Consider the following 23,971-nt stretch of genomic DNA (forward strand, 5'->3'; position numbering starts at 1 on the left):
AAGCATGATCCAATCTTGAAGCCAAGCAAGTCTCCTGTGTTGCACAGGAGAAGTTTCATTTATGCTCTGCAAAGAGCGGACTTGGATTTACTTCTTGGTTACATGGTTTTCAGTGGGAAAGCAAGAAACGCAGTTCCCCAATCCAACCTCTCCAGCTCCTGACTGCCAGGACCATGTTTCTTCAACATTAAATTTCCTGATGTGCCTTTCCTCATTCTTCCCAGTGGCAAAGAAGTGGAAAAGAGCAAACTTTGTGACCTTAAAAGTTGCAGTGTAAGTGTTTGCATAACCAAGGATGCAGATCACTCCAGGATGCTTATTCCATTCTTCAGAGAGGAGCACTGGGAATGATTCCCAGGTTGGAGACTTAAAACTGCCTCTGGTCTCATTGAGGGATGGGGCTGGTGTGGATATTGGTGGTCTTAGCCATGTCTGAAATCCTCTCATTTCAGAGGATTTGGTTTTCTTCCTCATTCCATGCCAGCACACTCTCTGCCATGTGATACAGCTCAGGCATGGGTGATGCATCCCAGAGCTGTGACGTGGCCACTCCTGCCACAGAGAATGTGATGCTGACAGCTTAACATATTTTCTCTTCACCAGCTGCTCAGGGAAGCTTGTCCACACTAAAAGCTTGTGTCTCACCAAGGCTCTCTTCTCTTACAGGTGATCCCAATGCTTCCCAGGCTGCTCTGTGAGGAGCTCTGCAGTCTCAATCCCATGCAAGACAGACTGACGTTCTCTGTGATTTGGAAATTGACTCCGGAAGGCAAGGTACCTTAGGCAGCAGGCAATCATCCTGCTAATCAATCTTTCCTCATGGCCAGCCCCTTCTCTTGTAATGGTAAAAATGTCATCCCTCAACACTCAGGTGGATAGCAGAGGTGAACAATACTGGAGGATGTAGACTGTCCCTATGTCTTGTCTTGCTGAAGACATAGTGTGGAATTTCTAACTGAAACCATCTCTCAGTATGGCTGGGAAAGGATGAACATTTGTATGAATCTGAGGAATGGAGAATGTCCTGCTCCTTGCCAGGTCACCTAACCATGTAATGTCTTACCTCCAGCAGCAATTCAGAGCTGATGCTTTGGGTGGATGAGCTGTGCCCCTGACTCCAGGCCTTCCTGGAGCTCACAGGCAGTTGTGCAGTGCGGCAGATGCGGCACTGTGCCTCCGTGGCCTCTCTGCTAAACAGGCTGTTTAATTCCTCTTCAGAGCTGCAAATTACATCAGTCCAAATAAAGCATAGCATGGCTCCATCCTCTCTGCATGTGTTATTTCCAGGGAGCAGAAGTGGAGGCTGTCTGTTGGCGCACTGAGCTGCCTGCAGCTGCCTGCCACCACTCCCCAGGTCTTCATTTCTCTCCCTGTTCCTCTCCCACACTCTTTGTTACCCTAAAATCTTCTCTTTGGTGATCACAGGGTCCCCTTAGTAATCTCCCCTTACTAATCAGGGAGGGCTAAAGACTGGCAGTACCAGAGCACACTTTAGTCTATGCAAAATACACTTTTTGTACTCAGAGATTTTTTTTAACCATTGTCATTATATTTACAAATCTTTCTGTAGACAGTATTTCTTGTGCCAATTTGGTAATTCTCCACAAAGATTCACCTCCCTATTATTGTCCCAGCTGCTCTAAAGGATGCTGAATCTATCTTTGTGCCTTAGCAAAATACAGTTGCCGTCCTGATTCTGTATTTCTGCAGTGAATCCCTGCTCTGGCATTGAAGTGGGTTGTATTTGTCTGCTGTGAAAAGTGTTCACCTTCCTGTAGCAACAGCATGATTGCTCATGAGACCTTCTAAGAGCAGACTCTACTAGGTAGACCTTTTATTGACTCTGAGTTGTCTTTGAACAGCTAAAAGTCAAGTCTTAATTAAAATAAGCTTTCAATTACATCTTGTCTCTTGTTCCATGCAATATATCGGTTGTGTTTCAAGCACTGCTCAGTACAACCCTGTCTGACCAGTGAGAAAATAGAGGACCTGTAGCATTCAGCTCAGAGAGCAGACTCTGGAGTGGTGTGGGCTGTGGCCATGCTGTCCCTGGGAGAGCAGACTGCCCGTGGCCATCTCAGCAAACTGGTTTCTCCTACAAGGCCTTTCAGGGTTACAGTCTTACTTGAGGTCACTTGATGTGGATGTCAGGTGAAGGCTGGAGAAGAATTTATTCTTTCCAAGAGGGAAGAGTGGTTGTAGGGCTTTTGCCCAGGAGGGCATTCTTCTGAAAGCTGGTATTTCTAGGTGTTAGTATACCTGTTTCTCAGTGCAAGCAGGATCGCATGCTCCCTGACACTCTGCTGGGTGAAAGGGGGGTGAGTCAAAGGCCCCAACACAGCCCTTGAACCTCAGCTGTTGGTGGAGAGCCCTGAGAGCACTGACAGTGAGGACAGGATGCTGCTCAGGACTATGGGTTTTGCTCAAAAGCAGGCAGAACTGGGGAAACCTTATCATAACTTTAGAAATCCTTTAGATGCTGGTGCTCTTTGTGGACTCTGGGTGCACCAGGTTTGCTGTGATGGGGGAAACTTTGCAGACTCATCTTGTGGGCTGGTCATTGTAATCTCTAGGTCCCAGCTCACAACCCCCAAATGTTGCTCCTCCACTGTGCCTTGCCCATCCCTCAGCCATGGTACACGGGCCAGCCCATGGGAGCTTGCCCATTCCTCTGGGGGGGTTTCCAAAGCAGCAGGGGCTGCTGACCTACTGGACATGCATCCCCCATCACCACAAGAAGCTGAGCTGCATTGCACAGATGCAGCAGAACACAGAGCAGGTGCTGCCACCACTCACCACTGTCACAACATCTCCAGTTTTTTTTTTTTTTTGTTGTTTTTTTTGTTTGTTTGTTTGTTTTTTTTTTTTTTTTTTTTTTTTTGTTGTTTTGTTTGGTTTGGTTTGGTTTTCTTGTTTTTTCTTTCTCTTCCTTTCTTTCTCCACAGCACAGAAGAAGAGATGCAGGGAATAACCATGAGCTGCACTTTATATTGCAAGATGCTACTTGCTGCATCTCTGCTATTAAAGCACTCTCGAAGTAGAAATAACCTTAAAAGCCCTGTGACTTTCAGAGCTCTGGGTTGCTGAGTTATACAGCACATCTGTGATGCGTTAGGGAAGGAGGCAGCAAAGGTATTTTGGGAATCAGTCCCTTCCTATTAAGAGGAAGGTTTGTCTCTCAAGCAGTGTCCTTGATAAGGCTGTCATAGAGAGCTCGCCCTTCTCCCTGGACTCTGTCACTTGCAGAATTTACCTTGTCCTGTTGGGCTGATGGAGGGGTAAGGTGGCACTGGCAGCTAAGGCAGAATTACAATTCTTCAATCATTCTCTGACCACTTGTGCTTTGAATGGTTTATCACAAACTGCATCTGTCTCCAGAGCCCTCATGCCAATGCTCTTTACTTTTGTGAAAATCCCTCTGCCCATGTCCCTTGGCACTTTATAACTGTCTTGATGAGTTGTTGGATTGATTCTCTTATATATGTCAGCTGAAAATAGGTTTTCCTGTCTGCTTTAGAAATGATTCTGAATTCCTACTTTTACTCCAGTATTCTTTTAGGGAGTTCTAAATGAGAGTGGCTTCTGGTTTAAAATAAATTAATTTTTAAGCAGTTTATTGAATATTTTCCTCTCAATTCCAAAGTAGTTTGGAAGCCCAGAAATGTTCCTGGCTTGAGTTTGGACCTAGAACCATGGACATGATCAGAGAAGCAAGGGGTCAGTGGCTGTCCCATCTCTCCTCCAGACCCACTGAAGTCCTACTCAGGCACTTTCACAAGTGCTAGTCAGATGTTGGGGTTCCTGCAGTACTCCTGAAAACAGGATTTTAAGGCCAGTCTCTTGTGCTCTGGTGGCCAGACTTTAAGCCATTCTGCTGTGTTTTAGGCAGGAGAACCTCTCTGGCATGTGTGTATCTGCCTGTTGTCACTCCTGCACCTGGTAACCTGTGAGTCAACAGACTGGGTTCAGCTCCCAGATGGTCTGTAGTTCTTGGAGCTCTGTGGAGGAGGGAAGTCAGGTAGAGGAGGGAGATCCAGGCAGTCTCCTATGTATGTGCACAGTGCATTGTTACCTGTTGCTTGCATATACACCTTACTAAATGCCAGAGAATCTGCATGGGCAAAAGGCCTGAAGGTCTCAGTAGGACAAGATCTTCACCCAGAGATCACAGGTAGTGGGGAAGTCTGCTGTCATTCCTCCCAGTGTTTGTGGAACTCCCCAAGCTTTTGTGCACCAGAAGAATGAGTCCTCAGATCCATTTCCACTTGGCAATTTTGCAGATCCTTGATGAGTGGTTTGGGAGGACGGTCATCTGCTCCTGCGTGAAGCTCAGCTATGACCATGCCCAGAGCATGATTGACAGCCCTGGGAAGGTGTTGGCACCTGAAGAGCTCCCCCCTGTCTCACCCCAGCACTCGATAGCTGAGATCCAGGAGGCTGTGCTGAACTTGCATCGCGTGGCGCAGCGCCTGCGCAAGCAGCGTTTCACCGAGGGCGCCCTGCACTTAGACCAGGTGAGTGAGTCCAGCCCCTTCAGGCTTCACCACAGCAGTTTCACCTTGTGCTCTCTAAGGATTTTCTGACCAGTCTAAAAACTTGAAGGGTAAAATTAAGGCTGGAATAGAAAGGCAGGTTTGAGTGCCAGTGTTGTCTTAAGAGCGGCATCAAATTATGTACCCTAAGCAGTAGGTAGGATGAAAAGAAAAAAATCCCTGGTTTTTAAGGAGTGATCCATTTTCTAACATTTTTCAAAATCCTAAAACCCTGTTGGACTGGGTAAGTAATTCATGCAGTGAAACAAATCATGACAATGTCATTCATTATCGTGCAGTTCAGATATTAATGCACATTTCACTGGGAAAGGCTCATCTTCCACATTTCTTTCTGTGCTTGCAATATTCTTGTTTTCCACAGCTTTCACAGCAGTTCTCTATGCTGGGAAAATGACTAAATGTTATCTAAGCTAATACTTGCAAGTGTTGGGTGTGTTTCAGAGGAAAAAATGCTAGTGAGGAGGTTTTCTGTCTGGGGTGATTTAAATAATCTTGTATCAGTAGTGGTATGTGTCATTTCTGTTTTACAAGAAGATCCAGATATATTAGGCTATCACAGCAAAAAATACTTTTGCGTGATGTTCAGCTGCTCTGAGGTGGCTTCTGATAGTTTTTTTGGAAAGGAGGTTCCAGTAATTTGTAGAACCCAGTGGTCTTCCTGAGCAGGAGATAAAATAATCTTTTAATATAAGGAAGCTCTATTGTTTCATTTTGCAAAATGAGTGTGAGTCAACATAAGGATATTGCTGAGAAATAAGCTAGGAGTGGTGTAAACAGGGCTATTGTATGTAAGATATATGTTGTAACCCTTCCATTTTACTCAGCATTATAGTGTTGTCTCCAGTTGCAGGAAAGTCTAATTTTAGAGAAATCATTGCAGAGCAACAGGAGCAAGAGGTGTCTCTAATCTGTGACTTTCCTCAACATTCTGGTGGAGCTGCTGTGAAGAAGAGGCAATGTGCTTTCCCCCATGTCTGAGATGGACAGAATGACAAATTTGTATCTTGAGTTTCAGCAGAGGAGTTTTTATTTTAGGATAAACCTTCTGCTATAGGCAGTGAAGTGTCTGGGGCTGTCTTGCCTACGTCTGTTGTAGGAGGTCTCAGAGGACTGGTTCAGCACACATAAGTGAGCCTGGAGCAAGGTCATTTGCTTAAGGTCTCCCTAAATTAATTTGAAAACTATTTTTGGAAATCAAATTCCACTTTGAAGTTTTCTGAAACCTCTTCTGGAACAGAGACTTCCTTCTTTGAGGCTTAGTGCACAATGGCTAATAAACTGGGCCTTTGTTCCCAAGCACACCCTAAATGCTAGAGAAACATAAAAATCACAGCTTTTGCACGAGATCAGCTGCCTGGGAAGCCTCAGAGGTATCTGGCTTGGAAAAAGAGTCCATGGTGACTGGAAGCTGTGGCCCAGAAAGGTCACCAGCTGCTTTCCACAAGTCACTGTTACAGTGTAGTGCTGACTGCTAGCTGTGTGCCCCCGAGTTGAGTTACCTGTTATCAAGCTAACCTCAGGGGAAATATGTTTTAAACCAGCTGTGACATTTTCAATGGGAGGATTTGGCCAGGGAAGCATCCTGTTCCAGTGATAGGCCATAAAAGATTAGCTGTGTTTTGTTTTGCTCTGTGCTCCTGCAGAGGAGCCATTAAAGAGAACATATTGGAGCATCATTTGTGAGATTGGGATTAAAAGCCACAGCTAAGGGCACCAGGGGCCGTTGATTCCTGCTCAGCCTATTCCCAGCCATCATGATAAACTGAGTTATGTGTCACAAATGCCACTTTATACTGTGCAGAATCTCTCTCCCCTGGCAAGAATGTCAAAGTAATGGTCTTTGAGAAGGAAGCATATTTTAGATCAAGGGACACTTTCACCACACTTAGTGGAGTCAAGTACTGCCCTGATAGCTTTATTTTGATAAACTACACCCTCCCCAGCCCATGGAGGAAGTGGTTGCTCCAAGGCCTGAATATGAGCAGTGTGTGAGGGACAGGTTTGAGGACGTGGCCAGTGGCATATGGCAGGACAAAGCAATCTGTCCTTTAATAGAAGGGGACAAACTCCTCTACTCCTGCTTCCCCAGTTCCCTGAGTTCCCATGGGCACAGCTGTGTGCCATGTCCCACTTCCAGCCCCAAATGAGCAAGCAAGGGTGGGCCCAAATGGGAAACACACCTTTCTAATCACTGGACCTCTCACTGATTTCCTGTTGAGTAATGTAAATCCTGAACAATGGAAGACAAACTCCAGCAGGAAGCTTGGGGCAATGAATTATCGGATTCCAAATAAATATGTGAGTGAAGGAAATGATCATCTCACAGTCTTAAGGGAGGGGGTGGCTGAGCATGGATGACTTCTGTGCTTTTTTTTCCAAGGGATGTGAGCCCTCTTCCTATACATTGTGTTATGTTTGAGAGTTCTGCCATGGGGTAACTCCTGATTGAACAATGATAACTTTTTTTGTTTACTTCCACCCTGCCATTTTTCAGTGTGAAGTGTTCATGTGCTTCCTGTTGGTATTAAGAAAATCCTGGGGGAAAGAATCTCCCGTTCTCCTTTGCCACTGGCTGTGGTGGCTTTGGGCCGGTGCTCTCCCTGTCTGCCTCAGTTTTCTCTGTGGACTGATACTGATGTGTCCCATAGTATCCATGCAGTTTAGGATTTATTCCCCAAAACTAAGAACATTTCTCAGATGAAGCAATTCATGGGCATATCTTTATAACAGCAGAAATATTGCCTGGCCAGGGAGCTCCTTGGACATGACACAGAATGGCTCCAGTAGGATACAGCAGTGTCAGGCTGGTCCTGCTGGGATGAGAAGAACGTTTCCTCTTTGAATGTCACTGCTGAATTTTTATGACCTAATGTGAGAGCAGCATCTGCTTGCCCATAGTTTTATCCTTTAGCAGCAATTTTAGAAGCAGAATCTCCATAGCTCAACGTATGAAGAATATACAGATATATATATTTTAATAACTTAGGAATTACATATCTGTGTCACACAAAAGACCATGAGACATTACAGAGATAGTACACAGTCTGGAAAGCTCAGAGTTTGTGGGTTCAGTGTCAGTATGTGTGTGCCTCTTGGGGGTGTGCAATTTTGAATTCCTGCTTTAGTTTAATCCTGGCCATGACTTTAACCCACATACCTGTGACCCCTCTTTCCCCCCACTCTCCAGTTCCTGTCATGCCTCTGCTGAGCTCTGGGAATCCTGCTGGGATTGCCGAGAATCCTGCTGCATTGGACCTTGGGTCTGAGGACCATGTTTGCAACCAGAGCCACGCATCTGTCATTCCGTGGGGATCCAGCTGTCCCCATAGGCCCCTTCTGGGGTTTTTTCCCTAGAATATGGTTTCCTCTGCTGCCTGCCAGCTTCCTAGTTCCAAAAAGCAGTTGAGCTGAGTTTTAAAGGTTTAAAGATTTTGCACCTTCAACAGCTAAGAAGCTTATGAAACTTTGTCCACACAGACAGAGATTAATGTATTTCTTTTCCTTCTCATTCAGAGCTGCAGCTTTTAGGTGCAAAGGAAAGAAGTCTTGTATGTGACTCAGAAAAAATATTCAGGTATTTACAATATTGTCTTCCCCCTCACACCTCCTTCCCGCACAGGACCATGAAATGCCTCCTCTGTGCTGTCCTCTCACAGCTCCTGGTGTAGCCAGTCTATAAATTGGAGCAGAGATCTGACCTGGTTTAAAAAGCAAAGTGAGCACAACCCACAGCTTTCTTTTTTTTTTCCTGGCCAGGTTACTTTGAAGCTGGATCACTTCCCCAGCCCACAGCTTTTAGAAACACTAGCCAGAGAATCAGATAGAAACTTGCTTTCAACAAAAACCATCAAGTTTGCAGAAAAGCTTCTTAGCTCCAGCCTGCCTAGAGGAGACGTGCTGATAAATGGTTCTCTTTTGGCCTCAGCAGTTTAGAAATGAATCACGAGGACAGATGCCTACGGGAAGACAGGTTAAAAAGGATTTCTGTGCCTTTTTAAAATGAGAATACCCCGGGATGCTGATCTGTCTCTATGACAACTCTCTGTGAGCTAAGCATTTCCTTTTGTTGTGCCAGTGATTCTACCTTTACCAGCACATTTACACCTGGGCGCTCAAAACATCAGCATTGACCAAAGTTCTTGTGAGAGCAACCCAAAGTGCATTTGCATTGTACCAGTTAATGGCACTGAATTGTTTGCTAGAATAGCTTCTCTCCTTGTTTTCTGCAAAACAGACATTTAGCTTTGCAGGTGTGTGGGAAAAGGGAAGGAAAAAAAGGGCAAAAATGACAAAGATGAGAGTGTTACACGAATTTAAGTGTTGAATTGGTAGTGAAATGGTCTCACTTGTGCTTGTTCCCGGCTTGTGTAGGATGCCATTGTCTTGTCATGTGAGCAAGGGTTGCTGTTCCCTGTGGGTCTGTATTGTTTTGAGTAACTTAGAGGTAGTAAAAATTGTGTTGTTGTAGCTCTGTAGAACGCTGGAGACCTATGGTCTTGTACCATGGCTGCTGAGGATAAGGAAATCAGTGATCTTTGAGAATAGCTTTGTTTATTTAAGACTGGTGGTACTGCTGAAGTAAGAGAGCATTTAATAGAGCTTCAGGAAACATAGGGAAACAAGCACAAAGGTCCCAAACACCAAGATGTGTGCAGAGTGCCAGCTCCAAACCACCCAGGTATGTGACATCTGGGAATTAGTAGCCAGCTCTATATAGGTTTTGAAGCCCTCAGAACCTAGTCTGCCTGCTTGGTGCAAATGGCTTTGAGAAGTTGACTCAAGCCACTCACACATCGAAAGTGAGGGGGAGGAAGGACACTGCGTGGGGCACTGTATGTTGGGAAATTTCGGTTTTGGTTGTAGCTAATGGGATAGAGCAGAAACATGTATTTTTAGACAACTGTCCTTGCTAATGCTGTTTAATTGTAAATCTCACGAACCACAAATGAATTACTCTCATTATTAACATTTTCCAATATGAGCAACTGCTGGAAATAATTATGGAAAATTGTTTTGTCATATTTCCTGCCTCATATCTGTATAGTAAGCATTCACGTCTTTTATTCTTGCTTTGTGAAAGTAATAAATATTTCTACCCTGGTTAAACAGTCATTGTGTGCAAAATACAGTTAATTAGTATATGAATGGAAGACTTAGGGTTGAAAGAAAAGGGCTATAATGTTGCACAGACTTCAATCTGATGTGTTTTCTTTAATAGCATATTCTGAATTTATGTCTCAAAATGCAATTGGGGCAGAAAGGTTCATCCTGGATTGGCTACTCTCTGGAGTGATCCTTAAGTTTTCTGTCCAAGGCTGCTGTATGTGCTTCCCCGGCACACTGAGTGTGTGGACTGTTCAAGGGAGGAGTAAATGGCTTTTCTGCAGCCCCTGAGTGGAGCAGGGGCTGCATCTCTTGGTCAGTCTCAAAAAGAAAGTCGTGGTGCTCATTGCATGGCATGTGACAGTACCAAATTCATCTCGGATTTGGTTCCATCAGGGTAGGTTGAGGTGTAGGTACCTGGCTGGGCACTTGGCTTTGGTGCAAGAGAAAATCCAAAAGGCCCATCTATAAAAGCCTGAAAACTGCCTCTTTACCTTCCTAAAGAGGCTGTTACAGCAAAAGTGCATGAACATGCCAGCAGAGGCAGGGTGGGCAGTATGTACGGGGCTGTGAGATAAATGGAAACTCAGACTGACAAGGAGCTTTCACTATTCACTTCCTATCACAATTCCAGCATTGTCTGCTCCTTCTCTTTGATGTCTGGTTAAAGAGACATCACTGAAACCCAGAATGGGGACAGCAGGTGCTATATGATCATTATGGATAGTTGCTTATACTGTGTGATACATAAGGCAGCTGGGGGAATGTTGGATGTACTTGGAGATTAATTTCCTTTGGGGATTTTGTGTCTTTTGTGTAGCCCCAGTTAATACATCAAAACGAGCATCTGAGGCCACAGCTTCCTCCTGGGGAATGGTACTCTCCTGCAGGAGTACTCAAAATGTACAAAGCTGTACAAAGGTGTGTCAGAAAAATAGGGAGGATTTTCAGCATGTCTTCCTTGCCATACCACAGAGGAACATGGTGCTTGGCAGGAGAATATGAGATGTCACCACTGTGGTCAGGAGCAGCTACAGCTTAGGTCGGGAAGTTTGCACACACACCGAGGATTTGCATGGGATGGAGGAGTTCTGGGATTGTGTTATACAGGGGATGTGTGTTGGCTGAGCATCTCTCTGTTTGCATAGAGATGTTTGCGTTGCCCGGAGGTTTTAAAATAATTTGATTAAATTAGGATTTTGAGTGGAAAGCTCTCCGAATCTAGTCTTTTGCCCTGGGATTTTAATGAAGTCTTCCCAGGGGTGTGAGTAGGATTGATGTCCTCGCGCGCGTCCCGCCGTTCCCCGGTGGAGCCGAGCAGCTGTGTCCCAGCAGGAGCAGCTGGGCAATGGCCGAGCTGGCTCCGGCACGTGCGGGGAGTCGGGCGCTGGAGCACAGGGCTCGGCTGTGGAGCGTCGTGCTGGGAGCCACTGCAGCCAGATGTCTGGGCAAACACAGCCAGGAAGGAGCTCCCCACACAGTGGTGCTCTGGCATTAATTTACCATCAGTAATGCAAGAGTGGGTTATGACTTTATTCTTCCTGGAGAAAGTATTCCAGCCACTTGTTCAGATATTCAAGACCTCTGATGGTGTACGAGTGGTTTTCTTCTAAACAAACACAGCTTAACCCTTGAGTTTTAATAAATTTATTGCAGACGTGCAAGCTGAGAAACTTCCCTGTAAAAACCAGGTCTTTTGCTTTAATTTTGAGATGTTGTGTGACACAGCAAAAGTGTTAGTTGTTCTTTCACCTGCTAGCCTCAGAGCAAGTATCAGAGGGGAGGCTGGCTCCATCCTTCCAGACAATGGGAATGGTATGAAGAGGTGAAACAGTTGCCCAAGCTCACATGGTGTGTTGGTGGCAGAGCTGACAGGACTTTATCTGATTTCCCTGCCAATCCACTGCCTTGGGCCAATGCTGACCATTCTCTTCATCTCATGTTTATTACTGACACCTGTTGAATAAGAACTGGTGCTTCTTTGTTTCTGCTGTCTATTGCTGGCCCAGTTAAGGACAGGCGTTTTTATCCTGCTTCCCCAGCAGATACATCTCACAATTCAGAGCAGAGAAACATGAGGGCTGAACTGTGGCCAGCACATCTCAGCAGTGCAGAAGCAGTTGGTGTGTTTCACAAGTAGCCTCTCTCCCCATTCTTTTCAGTTCTTGGGCTTTGCCTATGTGTGCCAGGACCAAGCCAGTGGGCTGCTATCCCATGGAAGTCCCTCCTGCTTGCCTGGGACAGAGTTGCAGTGGGCAGTACATCCTTAGACCTTCCAAATTGCTTGGCTTTTTCTGTTGCTTGAATCCAGTTGGTGATCAGCCATTGTAGAAGGGGGATGAGCTGGCAGTCATTGCATGCTGACCTGCAAGCAAGGTTGAAGGTGTTTGCAAGCACTCCAAATTCACACATGAAGTACACATCTCTTGATTCTGTGGATTAACTGCTCACAGATGGGTCTTGCCCTTGCCTTGTGACAGACAGCCTGGTGTCATCTGCTCAGACAGTGCCAAATAGCATGTCTAGGGGAAATAGAGGGCATCTGTGTTGGCTTAGTGTGGTGGAATGTGTCCCAAATGTGATGCTGATAGCTCAGGTGGACAGAGGATTCAGTGCTTGATCCAGCTGAGAAAGCTGTTCTCTGGTATTTTTGAGGTTGATAGGGAGAGTAGTGGCTTCTGCTGGCTATATTGAAAAAGGTTCAGGATGGAAAAACTGGTTCTTGATGAAGCAGAAACAAACTGGTTCTTCAGTGTCTCTGATAGCAAGACAAATAAAACCCAGGAAAACACGTTTGTGTAGAGGTGCATGTGGGGTGAGTGCTGGGAGGAAATTCTTATTTTACATCTTCTGCTGAGGGAACAATCCTTGCTCTGAGACTCCTGCCCTCCACTTAATGGCGTTTTTCTTCCCTGGTGATGAACAGACGTCATCAGAAAGTCTCTTGTTGTTCCAGATTCTGTTTATCACGTATTTGAACAAAGACTTGACAAGGGTTTTTTTTTCAGGCATTAATTATAGTTGACTGCAAGGCTAATCCATCATCCTCTTTAGATGGAGTCACTGGGTGTTGACTGATATAGCTGCAAATGTGATCAATCTGCCATAGGTGAAGATGTAGCAGCTCTTTGTCAGAGCCATTTCAGTTTCACCTAACAGTATACAGAAGAAAGGCTAATTGTATAATAACAAAAGACAACGTTTGGAAGGAGATGAAAGATTCTGACATTACAGTTCTGTGATTTCTCATTTCAATTCCAAAGTAAGAAGGGAAAATATTCATGGCCACAACTCATTTTATCAGGTGTTTCTGGGCATGATCACTCCTTCTGAGTCCTGGGGTATTTTATCTTTTGTCATTCATAGCATACGGATGCTGAAGTACAAAGGAGCTCAGAAAGCACCTGTGGTTTTCATAGCCCTCTGAAATGAGACTACAGGATCCAAGCATAGCCAAGATTTTAGCCAAGATCCCAGCAGGTGAGGACAGAGCTGATCTTGCCCCATCTGAAGAAACCAGTGCCTGCCGAAGTCCAATTTTGGGTTTATCTTTAAATGTTCCAAGTGCAGGCTCACATCTTCTGAAGTTATATGTCCTGTTAAAGTTTGCAGTGATTCATTTGGAGTGCATTTTGTTGAGCAACCTCTTGGGTTTGTTTTGAAAGCAAGTGGCTTTGAATCTGTCTTGGGTATTCTGGATCATTTATCTTGCCCTTTTCTGCATCTTCATGTGGTAACAGGGAAGTTGTTTAAGCAAACAAACATAATTCAGAGTATGGATTTCCCCTCAATATGAAATTGTGTAAAATGGGAGCATGAGGCATGACATCTCAGATAAGGTTGTTGGTCCATGTTGCACTTATTTCCTTAGTTGGGATTTGAGGAAGACCTTCTCCCTGAGTGTGCTCCTTCTTTGTGCAGCTCTGTGTCTCACTGCTGGGGGACACATTCCCTGTTATTTCCTGCTTCCATCTTGAGGCACAAACACCTGTCGCTCCCATCAGCTTGTGAGTACACATCATGTGAGTGCCCATGATATGTATTCACAAGTTACTGCATTGTCACACCTTAAACCTGCCAACACTGCTAAACTTTGCCCTCTGAAGGAAGCATATTTCTATTTTGGATCTCATCTGGCAGCTAATATCTTGCATTTGTGCTAATTAGTTACCAACCAAGCTGGCCACAGTCCATTGACCATCTGTGATGGGCTGCCATTAAATTGGTGGTCACTTGAAAACTAAGCAAGAGGCAGTGAGAAAGTAGCCTCAAGAGTTTGTTGGACTTGAGTGGCATGAGGGACTTGAGACATCTGGAAGAAACCAGCCATGCAAAATCACTGTGGAGGGGTTCTTGTGGGCAATTCCTTTAACTGGGCTTGAAAAACTTGTTTCTGTCACAGAAATACAAACTAACCAAGCAGTCACTCTTGCTTAGCCTTTTTTGTAAAAAACCAGCCTAGCCTGAATGCAACAAAATTTAATTTGTACCATCCTTGACAGTTGAAGTAAACCTGCCCTGTCATGGGTTTGATCTGTGTGATCCTGCAGAACTGGGGAGCTTCAGAGCTGTTGCTTATTGGGTGTCTCATGGCAATGCTGAAAAATTCACAGTCCCATGAGTCAGCAGGAGATTTTGCATTAACTTTAGGGTTGTAGTTTCACCTCAATTTCAAGGTCTCTGTTTTAATCTCAAGACTATCCTTGCTTTTCTGAGGAGCAAACCCCTTGATCCAGCTTGCACTCTATTGTTGATTAGCATGTTAGAGGTAGAACCTGACCTACAATACTGGGAAATAAAATGCTTAAATAGCTAAAATGGGATTTGAAAAAATGCAATTTATTAAATGATTTCTCAGTCATTGATGTGTTTAGCAGGTATAGAAGACAAAATGAACTAAAACAGGCTTTGGCATTTCAGAAAGTGAGTAATTTTTTCTGTTGCATCATGTATAAACTTTTCCCTACTCATGTATGTATGGTTGAAATTACTTTGAGGTTTTGAATTCTCACTTCAGCTCTCTGTTTTTTATTATTTTCAAGCATTACTGAAAGTGAATTCTGTGCTCACATTGCCTTGCTGTTTAGGTGTTTTGCTTGTTTTTTTTTTTTAATAAGACAATGGACAACATGCAGGTGGTTAAATGAGCTGGGGAGTTATTGAATTCTCATGTTTAGGTAGGAGTAAAAGGCAAATATATTGATAGATCCATAACATTGTTCCAGGGGGAGCTGCTGACAAATATCCTTTACCCAGGGGGGCCAACCTTGAAATCCTTTGGCAGTGTGGTCATCTGTTTTCAGATTCTCAAGCATTTATAGAGGTTCCTTGAAATCAGTTTAAAGACCATGCATATGGTGCTGTTGCAACCAGCTGAGATAGTAAACAGGTGTGTCTTTCCTTAAAGAGTGTAAGAGACTACTCTGAGGTTCTCCACGCTGGAAGAATGCTATTGCTGAGAATCCCAGGAGTTGTGAGATAAAGATAGAGCACACAGTGAGCACTGGGAGATGCCAGGTAGAAATATGGAATATCTGAATGGAGTTTCCACAGGCCAGGCCCAGCACAGGAGCCAGTTGGTCTCCACATGCTGGGACCAACAAGATGTTGTACATTTTTCTTGGCATGAAGAAATTCAGCAGACAGAGATGTGTCAAACCTGTCCTTGTGTGCCCACTTCATAGGGCATGGATGCTCCTCAGGAGTGAACTGGATGACCTTCTTTCTTCAGAGTTCACAGCTGCCACCTGCAGCCAAGCTCTGCAGGGGACAGAGGACTTGCCCCAACCCCAAGCAGCTGGACAAAGTAACATCACCTGGGCATCATCCCTTCAGGAGAATTGTCTGTAACTTACTTTAGACTCAACACTGAGGATCAGTGGTTTTGCCTCAAGTAGCCTTTGTCATAGTGGTAGCACAGCTATGGGTACAAAACACAGTTCAGAGGAGGAAGATTTACTGAAAAGAGCTTGAATGGCTAAGAAATAGGAGCTACCCAGGCTTTTGTCCCAGCCCTCATTAATTTTCATTGTGGAAGAGGAAAGGGTTTGTAGAAGGGTTTTTTGTTTGTCTGAAATTAAAAAAACCCCCAAACCTTTAATGTACCTGTTGCCCCCAAATGTTTTTAGAACTAGTGTGCAGCTGCACGGTCTGCCTTGTCTCATTAGAAACTGGCTTGATCTTCAGTCTTGGCAGATTCCATGAGAGTCTAAGAGATCTATTAGAAGGATCAAAGATGACTCTATGGTATGAGAGGGTAGGAATCTCCCAGCTTATTGAATGTCAGCTGTTACAGTGCAGTGCCAGGCGTGTGTTGTGTCAAGGCTCTGCAGTTATGGCATGCTGGAAATGTAAAACTGGAAAGGGCTTTAGGAGATGATCCTTTTCCTGGCAGTAGCAGGAGCTCAGCTGGTAGCAGTCCTGTGCTGTGTTTGTTGCTGCTCTGTCACTGAGCATTTGTAGCTGCTGGGACCTGTGAGCCAGAACAAATTGCTCCTGGGGTTGTCTCCATGACTTTCACCCTCCAGCCATGCAGATACAAAGTGTGTGAAAGAAGTTGTCGTTGGACCTGTCCCTCACGTGTCCCCAGTTAGTCATTGCCTGGAATCTGAAATGCCAAAGGCCTGGAGAAATCTTATTGGGAACTCAGCTGAGTGTGCCAAGGTCTTCTGGGGTAGAGTTCAGCAGTCTGAAGGGCTCACCTGATTACAGCAAGGTTGTCATGCAGAGTGACTCACACAAGATTATCTTTGATGTCATGGAGTGTTTCTTCCCATTACAGTTGACAGGACAGTTGGTCAGAGCATGGTAATCATGTGGGTTTGATGCCCCTAGGGGCCGTTCACTTAAGAGCTGGACTTGGTGATCCTTGTGGGTCCCTTCCAACTCGGAATATTCTGTGATCCTGTGACAACCTGCTGACTGCAGCTGTGATGGGGTTTTACTTGCTGGGGCTGCAGAGTAATGCCAGAGTATGAGATGCCCTCTTGTGCAGTCTGGGCAGCACAGCTGGATGCTCCCATGGGTTGTGGCATCTCCATGGGCGAGTAGCATGGCTGAGCCCACCAGTGTGGGCAAAGTCTAGCACGGACCTTTGCTCTTCAGTTCTAAGTGAGGATTTTAGCTTTAGGTTAGGTTTATGGAAAGCAGCGTGAGGTTTGGTTTACAAAAGAAAAAAATATAATCTTTTCAAAAAGCAATTTGTTTCTGCTTTCTGTGAGCAAGGCTTCCAAACGGACTCGGTCAGTTCTGCAGTATGATCAACAGGACTGGAAAAAAATACCAAGTGAAGTAAGGCAGTGGCTGTGGTAAACATGAACTGGGGCCTTGGATGTAGCTAATGGCATACCACAAAAGAGTCTCCTTTCACCCACACACACAGTGCCAGCAGCAAGCACTGCCAGCGCTGGCGTCTAGCAGAGGAAAGCATCATTTGGCTCCCTTTTGGATTTCATTACTCTTCCTGCACTCCCTCCTGCTCACAGCAAAAGCCTTTCCAGTTGTAAAGAAGTGAATTAACTGCCTTCGTGTCAGTGATGGATGAGGCGCTTTCTCCCCCTTCAAAGAGAGGAGCGGTGCTGGTGAATGCGGCACAGCAGAGTTGAAAAGTCCAAGTGGGACAGGGGAGCCCATGTGGTGACCCAGTTGTCAGGCAGGACACCCTGGGGACCGGGCCCAACGCTGCCCTGGGAGTGGGGAACAAAAAGCTCGCCCGGCCTCAAGGCTCTTTTTTTGTCTGTGTCCTGCTTTCAGTGGACTTGGGCACATCCCTGAGCACACAGCAGCCGTTTGTGTGATTTCAGGGAGCCTCAAAGGCTTTCACAGGGAGCTCCTCCAGGCTGCACAAAGCAGGGTTACCACGCTGGTACTCAGGAGATCTCCTTTCAGGCGTCCATGGCTAATCATATTAAAGGTGACCTCATGGGCAGCGCTCTCCATTGTTGCCATATGTTTTGTCCAGTGCTTGAGTGATGTTGTGCATTGGAATGTATTCATGCATTGCCTAATTTAATCACCAGGCTTAATCCCCTCTCCTGTTCTACACCCTTAGAATTTACTGGCTCCTTTCTAGCCTCCCATGCTTTGTTTGGGTCTCCTTCACAAGATAATACTGATGCCTGGAGAGATTTTTATTTATTTATTTACTTTCAGAAAGTATTTAAAAATATAATCTCAACCATAAGCCCGACAACCTCTCCAAAGGGAGAACAAGCACGCTGGATGCTCTAGCAGGCTGATCCTTCTTCCCTGTGATCTTTTCCTTCCAGCTTTTCCATAGAAAAATTAGGGATTAGGCTTATGGGTTTAAAAAAAATAAAAATACTACGAATGGAAAAATGACTGAGAAAGTGGTGTGTCTCCTTTTAATATTGTTGGAATAAATAGCTAATTTTAAGAACTTGAATCTGTCTGTAAAATACGGTGTTGGTTTTTGCCTTTAAAACTTACTGCTTTGGTATGGACAACTCCTATTCCAGGACTGACTGGACAAAATTAACCCAACAAATACCCAAGTCCATCAAGCTGGGTAACTGAAAAGCCTGATTTATGCAAGACTACTGCAAAACTCAGAGAGCTCTGCAAGAGTGCTGTACTTCACAGCAGACAGGCATTTCTAGGGAGCAGCCTTTGCAGAATGTCTTTTAAGGATAATTTCTAAGGATTTTGGTAAGATTTCCCTGCTCCAACTGAACATAGTCCTGTGGAGGGCTATGTTAAAAATGGAAATTTGAGATTCAGTTGTGTTGTGACTTGCTTTAGGTGTGGATGGGAGCAGTCCTGGCAAGGGAAGGCTGTGATGAGATTTTAGGGTGATACACAATCAGGTTGCTTGTATGCTGAACTAGAGGCAGGAAACCTTACACTTGCTGAGGCAGATTGTTAAATAAACGACCTCATGCTTTGGTTTAGCTCTTGGATTCTCCTACCCTGTGTACAGCATGCTGGTATTCACACCTGTAAATAATGGAATACATCCTGGGTAACCCTAAACATAGATTGTACCTGAATTCAGCTTTGAGTTTCCCTCTGTGTATGACTGTGCATGGGCACACATGAGATCCCTGCAGCCAAATTCTCACACATGAGCTTGCTGATCTTCTCTGACTGTGTGCTGTGTTTTAGGTTTGGTGGGAGGAAGGAGGAATGATGTAAAAGGTTGCAGATTTGTGGCTGGTTTTAAAAATAGTTTAAAAATATGATGTATCTTCATTTTAAAGAAATGCAGTACTGCTTGGAAACCACAGCTACTGAACATAAACCATGTTGAGCCCCTTACATATGTTTAGTCACAGTGTGGAACAGAGGGTTGTAACAGCCTGCTGTGCATTAGCACTGGAAGAGGATTCCCTGATCCTACCCCCTACATTCTAACCCAGAGATCCACAGCACCATCACAGGCTCTGAAATGAATCTGGCCCTACAAAAATGCTATAGAATTTACACCTTTTCAGTGTGAACCTTGCCAGAGCCCTTTCTGAAGTGCCTGCATGCAGAAATTGCTTCTCTGCTGAAGCACAGCCGTGTTGGGACTGGAGGGCCGGGTGCCTGTCCCACTGCCAGGGGGTCTGGGCTTGCTGGGACAAGTCTCCTGGCCACTGTCCACTCCTGCTTCCTTCTTTTGCTGTGACAGAGGAGCCTGGAGCCTCTAGGAAAATGTGGGCAGGAGCAGGTTGCTGCCAGAAAAATTCAACCACGCCACAAACAGTCTCTTCCCAGGGGAGCCCAGCAGTTGGGCTCACAGCAGCAGCTTGTGCTGTCCGTGGGAATGGAGAGGGATGTCTGTGGAAAGCTTTGGATCCCCTACTCATGCACTGAGAAACTGTGCTTAGACATACCACGGGATTTTGGTGAAGCCAGGGAAAGGAGGTCATGGCACGCAGCTGACCTGTGCCCATGGAGGAGGGTGCCAGCACTGCCCTGGTGGGATGTGAAGCGGTGTTCTGTGGCATGCAGCCTTAGGAGAAGATGCTCTGCAGCTCTGTGTGTATGGCAGGAGATGTCTTCCCATCCCCATGCTGTAACAGTGTCAGGGGGAAAAGGTTTAGGCCAAGGACATGGTACAGCTGCCTGCAGGGAAGTCCACATTGTCCCCAGAGACTGAGCAAAAATTGAGTCAGCAGCACTAGGTCTGGATTTCAGGACTGCCAGGTATTTCACAGCAGCACCCCAAGGGATGGGGGAGAATGGTGTGTCTGTCAAACTGAGATCAGTGTGGTGTAATCAGGGTATTCTGCTCTTCACAGTCCCAGTTAAGGGATTGCAGATATAACTGAACCTAGAAATACTGTTGTGATTGCTCTTGTTACCTGGTAGAGCTCTTCCCATGTCAGCACAGGGGCTGTTCATTTTTTAATGGATTTATCTCTTGTATGGAGGGTATTACAAGCTTTATCTGTCTTCCAGTGAGACTCTACAGAAATCCCTCCAGGCATGAGGCAGTACCTGGGTGCTGAATTAATCTGTGCTTCTGGATTCTCACAGCTCCATTAGTGGCTTAGCAGGGGAAGCAGTTTCCATTAACAAACTTAAGAAAATAGGATTTGCTTTGTTTGATCTGCCCTCGGTTCCTTGTATCCTCCCAGTAGCAATGACAAAGACTGGGCACATTATGGGAAGGCACAAAGTAGTCATGGGGAAGACACAAAATAGGCTGATTTGTAAAACATATATCAGCATCCTCCAGGGCTCCTGGGGTGAGGGAAAGTTGTGCTATAGTCAGGTGCAGTAAAAGACACCAAACTTTTCTTCCTCCTGCCACATACCCAGACACATCTGCACCCACGGCTCTTACCCTTCCTTCCCTGTGCCTGGAGCAATTTGAAGACAGCACAGTGTCACCTCCTCCTCCAGGTAACCACTGCTCTCTGCTCTGTTCCTGGCATGAGGCAGCTCTCAGAATAACAGAAAATGAAACAGCCAAGCAGTGAAACTTGGCATATGTCTTGTTAGTGTCACATTGTTTTAATGTGGCATTTCCTAGGGATGTTTTGCTTCTATTTTCAAATTGGTATATGTGTAGAAAATACTTTTAACTTCATTGACAGTTCCCTAGTGGTCTAGGGCATGCAGTGCAGTGTCATAGTTTGTTAGCTTTTGAAGAAGGTATTTTTAATCCACAAATTCAAACCCTTCACAATTGTATAATCTGTATTTTAGTTTTGTGGTTTCCTAATTGTGCATGTAGAGAATGAGCTCATCCAGTTTATAAAATGAACGGAAGTATCCAGCTCTTCTTTCTAAATAAATCTGGATCCATTTCTTTGTGGATTGCATCCGAAACCTCCAATGCAGGCAAGTGTGAATGCTTAAAAATAAACTCATTTGCAGTTTCTATTTTTGCCAAGTGGTGAAAGTTTTCTTGTGCCCTGTGTTTCTAGAAAGGCTCTTCAGCTTTGACTTGCAGCTGTGATGTAAAAGCCAAAGGTGTGATGCCAGCTTGTCATTTTGGTGACAGCATCTGCCTGTCTTTGCAAAGGATCCAGTGACAGATCTTCCTGCTTTTGCTGTGCTGCCCAGCCACCCATAGCAGAGGTTTTGGGGGCCACTAGCCATCAATGGGGCAGTCCTCCTATGTGCCAGGGAATATGTGCTGGTGACTTCACTTCTGTGACAGGGAGACCCCTCACTGCATCCCAGGGCTGATGTTGGCAGAGAAAGAGCTGTTGCAGCTTGTGGGATGATTTAGTAATAGCTTATTGTGGCTTTGGGTCCCAGGCTGGGAACCTTTGGGTTTCCAGATTAATTTAAGAGGGAAGAGCTGTCTTCTGTCTTCCATCTGCCCTGTCAGGAATTCACTGGCTTTTCCTGTGTTTTATGCAGCTGTGTAATGCAGACAGCAACTAAGTGAATGATAGAATTTTAAAATAAAAGTAAGCAGTGGGATTCAGACCAGAGTAATACCTCAAATGTGTTTCATCTCCTTCTCCTAGACTGTTTTGAGATTTGATTTGACGTTGTCCTTAGCCACACGCATGGACCTTGTAGCCTGTTAACAAAGGCACTTTGCTGGCTAATGTGCTGAGGAAATGGGGCAGCACGGACAGCTTCAGGGACCTCTTAGAGAATTTAAACCTTCACCTGGAAATTGTGCTTGTAGGGATGGAGAGAAGAAGCCTCACTGAGGAGGTAGTGTAGGGGTGATGTACCAGCTTAGGACCAATTAATGACTTTCAACCAGTAGCAGCAGCAGTCCCATAATCAGATGCTGAGATTTGCTGTCTACAAAGCCAAAAGGAAAGGACTGCTCCAGCCCAGTGTGAGAGGTAACTCGCTGAGCTGGTAGCAAGTTTCCTTGTCTTTCCTCTTTTTTCCACTGTAGGACTTTTGGTTTGTCCTTTATTACCCCCATCCTGTCCTTACCACATGTTCTTCATCCACTACCCAGGGTCTTTCTCCAGCAATTTTGAGCTGCAGCACAAATAGAAAAGCTCATGGAAGAAGTGCTTTGGTCTCCAGAGCAGCCTCTTTAAGTGAAAACACAGCTGTGAGGTTTGCAGCCTGTGCTGCTGTAAGGGCTCATCCAGCCGGCACAGCCAGCGCCGCTGCAGTGCTTCCAGCACGCAGGAATTGGGAAATCCATTGTGAACAAGATTGAGTTTGATGGCCTGCGTGGAGGCAGATGGATGTATTTTTAAGGGATGAGGTGCCAGAAAACTCTGTGATTACGTTACTGGAGCATGGCTCATTTTTTGTGGTTTTAAAAGTGAGTGTCAGGACTTCAGGACTATTTCTTTTTCGGGTCAAAACCAAAGTTTGGGCGGGGCATAAAAACCTGCTTGATGACTAAGTTTATTCTTAAAAAGCTTTCTAGAGCTTGCTGGAGAGGGGAGCCTTATTCCAACTCAGAGCAGATACCAGTCTTTCTGGACTTCCATGCAAATGGGGTTAAAACTGGTTAAATGCGCGGGGTGAAAAAGAAGCCCTGCCTTTCAGGAAACTGTTTTCAGTGTGATCTTTAGATCAGTTCCCTGTTTTTTGTCTCAGAGGCTCATATTCTGCCTCGCCTCCTTGCCCTGGGTGAACTCTTTCTGCTTGAATTCCCCCTACATCAGTGGAATTACCTTGACCAGTTCCAACTGAGGCTGCCCTTACATCGCCCTGTGACTGGGACAGCTCAGGTCTGACCTGGTTCCCCAGCTGAACCGATAATACCTCTCTGACACAGTGCATGTGTAGGGAAAACTTTTCATCTCATGACAAAGGTTTGGTGCTCAGAGCCAAGGCTGGGAACAGAGGATCCAAGCCAAGCCATTTACTCAAGGGGGGCATGCAGAATTTGCCCAGTCAGGTCAATATGGAGACTGGCAGTGTTTCAGCAGCCAGGAGTGCTCCTCATGCTCTTTTCTTCTTGAGCTACACCAGGCTTTGTTGCATGGCCGAGCCCCCAGCTGCTGCAGGTCTAAAGCATTCTTTAAAATGAGGATGGCTGCTGGCTGCACCAAAACCCAGGCAAATCTGGAGGTCCGTGATGATGTGAAGCACTGTTCACTCTCTCTAAAAATCTCTTCTTAGCCTTGGTGGAAGAAGCCACAAGATGTGGGGAGCTTCCCTGACACTCTCACCAAGGCCTGTCTGCCTGAGCAGGGCATGGGATCCCCTCGGGGCTCAGGCAGCACAGAGTGCACTGAGGGGCAGCTGCTTCTCTGCTTCACAGATATGTGTCTCATATCTGTGCACTGGTTTAGAGTCTGCTCACCTATGCTGAGGGTGGGATGAGCTCTTTGGGTGCAGATGAAGCACATCAGTGTCTGCACATGGGGAAACAAGGAGCATCCTGCTGTCAGCCAGCTGCATCCTTGGCTTAAGGATGTAGGGATAGAGAGTGGGAGTATGTTACTCATCCAAAGAGTGGAGTAATTGTACAAACAAGTGTTATGTGCTCACAAGTGTTATGTGAGCTCAGGAGATGCCTTTCCTTAAGGTGGCTTTCCTCAAGGAGGTGGCATTGCCTTCACCTTGAGTTTGCTGTACATGCCGTGCCACCAAACCACACCAAGGATTTGTGAGGCCTTCTGTGTGCTGTGAGTACATTCTCTTACTCCATTGACCAGTCACAGGATAGTGTGCTCACACCTGCTTGGTGCCTTAAAAGAGATACTCCCATCCATGGAGTCAGCAGCATCCTGCCCATCAAACAACCTGCCCCAGCCCCTTTGAATTTCAGTGCTCTGCTGCTCTTCTGTTCGGGTGTATTGCAGTTGTGTGTGGTGACGAGTGAGCCTATCCATCACTGTATCCAAAGAGACTCAAATTACTCCTTTTGACAGCTCTTATTCACACACCTCCCTGTGCCTCTGACGTCTCAATTATTGATG

The 23,971-nt window shown here is 45.5% G+C and overlaps 1 protein-coding gene across 1 annotated transcript in view; it reads left to right on the top strand.

Moving 5' to 3' along the window:
- Positions 1-23,971, top strand: part of DIS3L2 (DIS3 like 3'-5' exoribonuclease 2) — a 180,457-nt gene that overhangs the window by 115,335 nt on the left and 41,151 nt on the right. The window contains exons 13-14 of the mRNA XM_058812219.1: positions 667-774; positions 4,281-4,514. Coding sequence (XP_058668202.1) covers positions 667-774; positions 4,281-4,514 — 342 coding nt within the window. The remainder of the gene's footprint in view (positions 1-666; positions 775-4,280; positions 4,515-23,971) is intronic.

Source organism: Ammospiza caudacuta, chromosome 11 (assembly GCF_027887145.1).
Source record: "Ammospiza caudacuta isolate bAmmCau1 chromosome 11, bAmmCau1.pri, whole genome shotgun sequence".
Classification (NCBI taxonomy): domain Eukaryota; kingdom Metazoa; phylum Chordata; class Aves; order Passeriformes; family Passerellidae; genus Ammospiza; species Ammospiza caudacuta.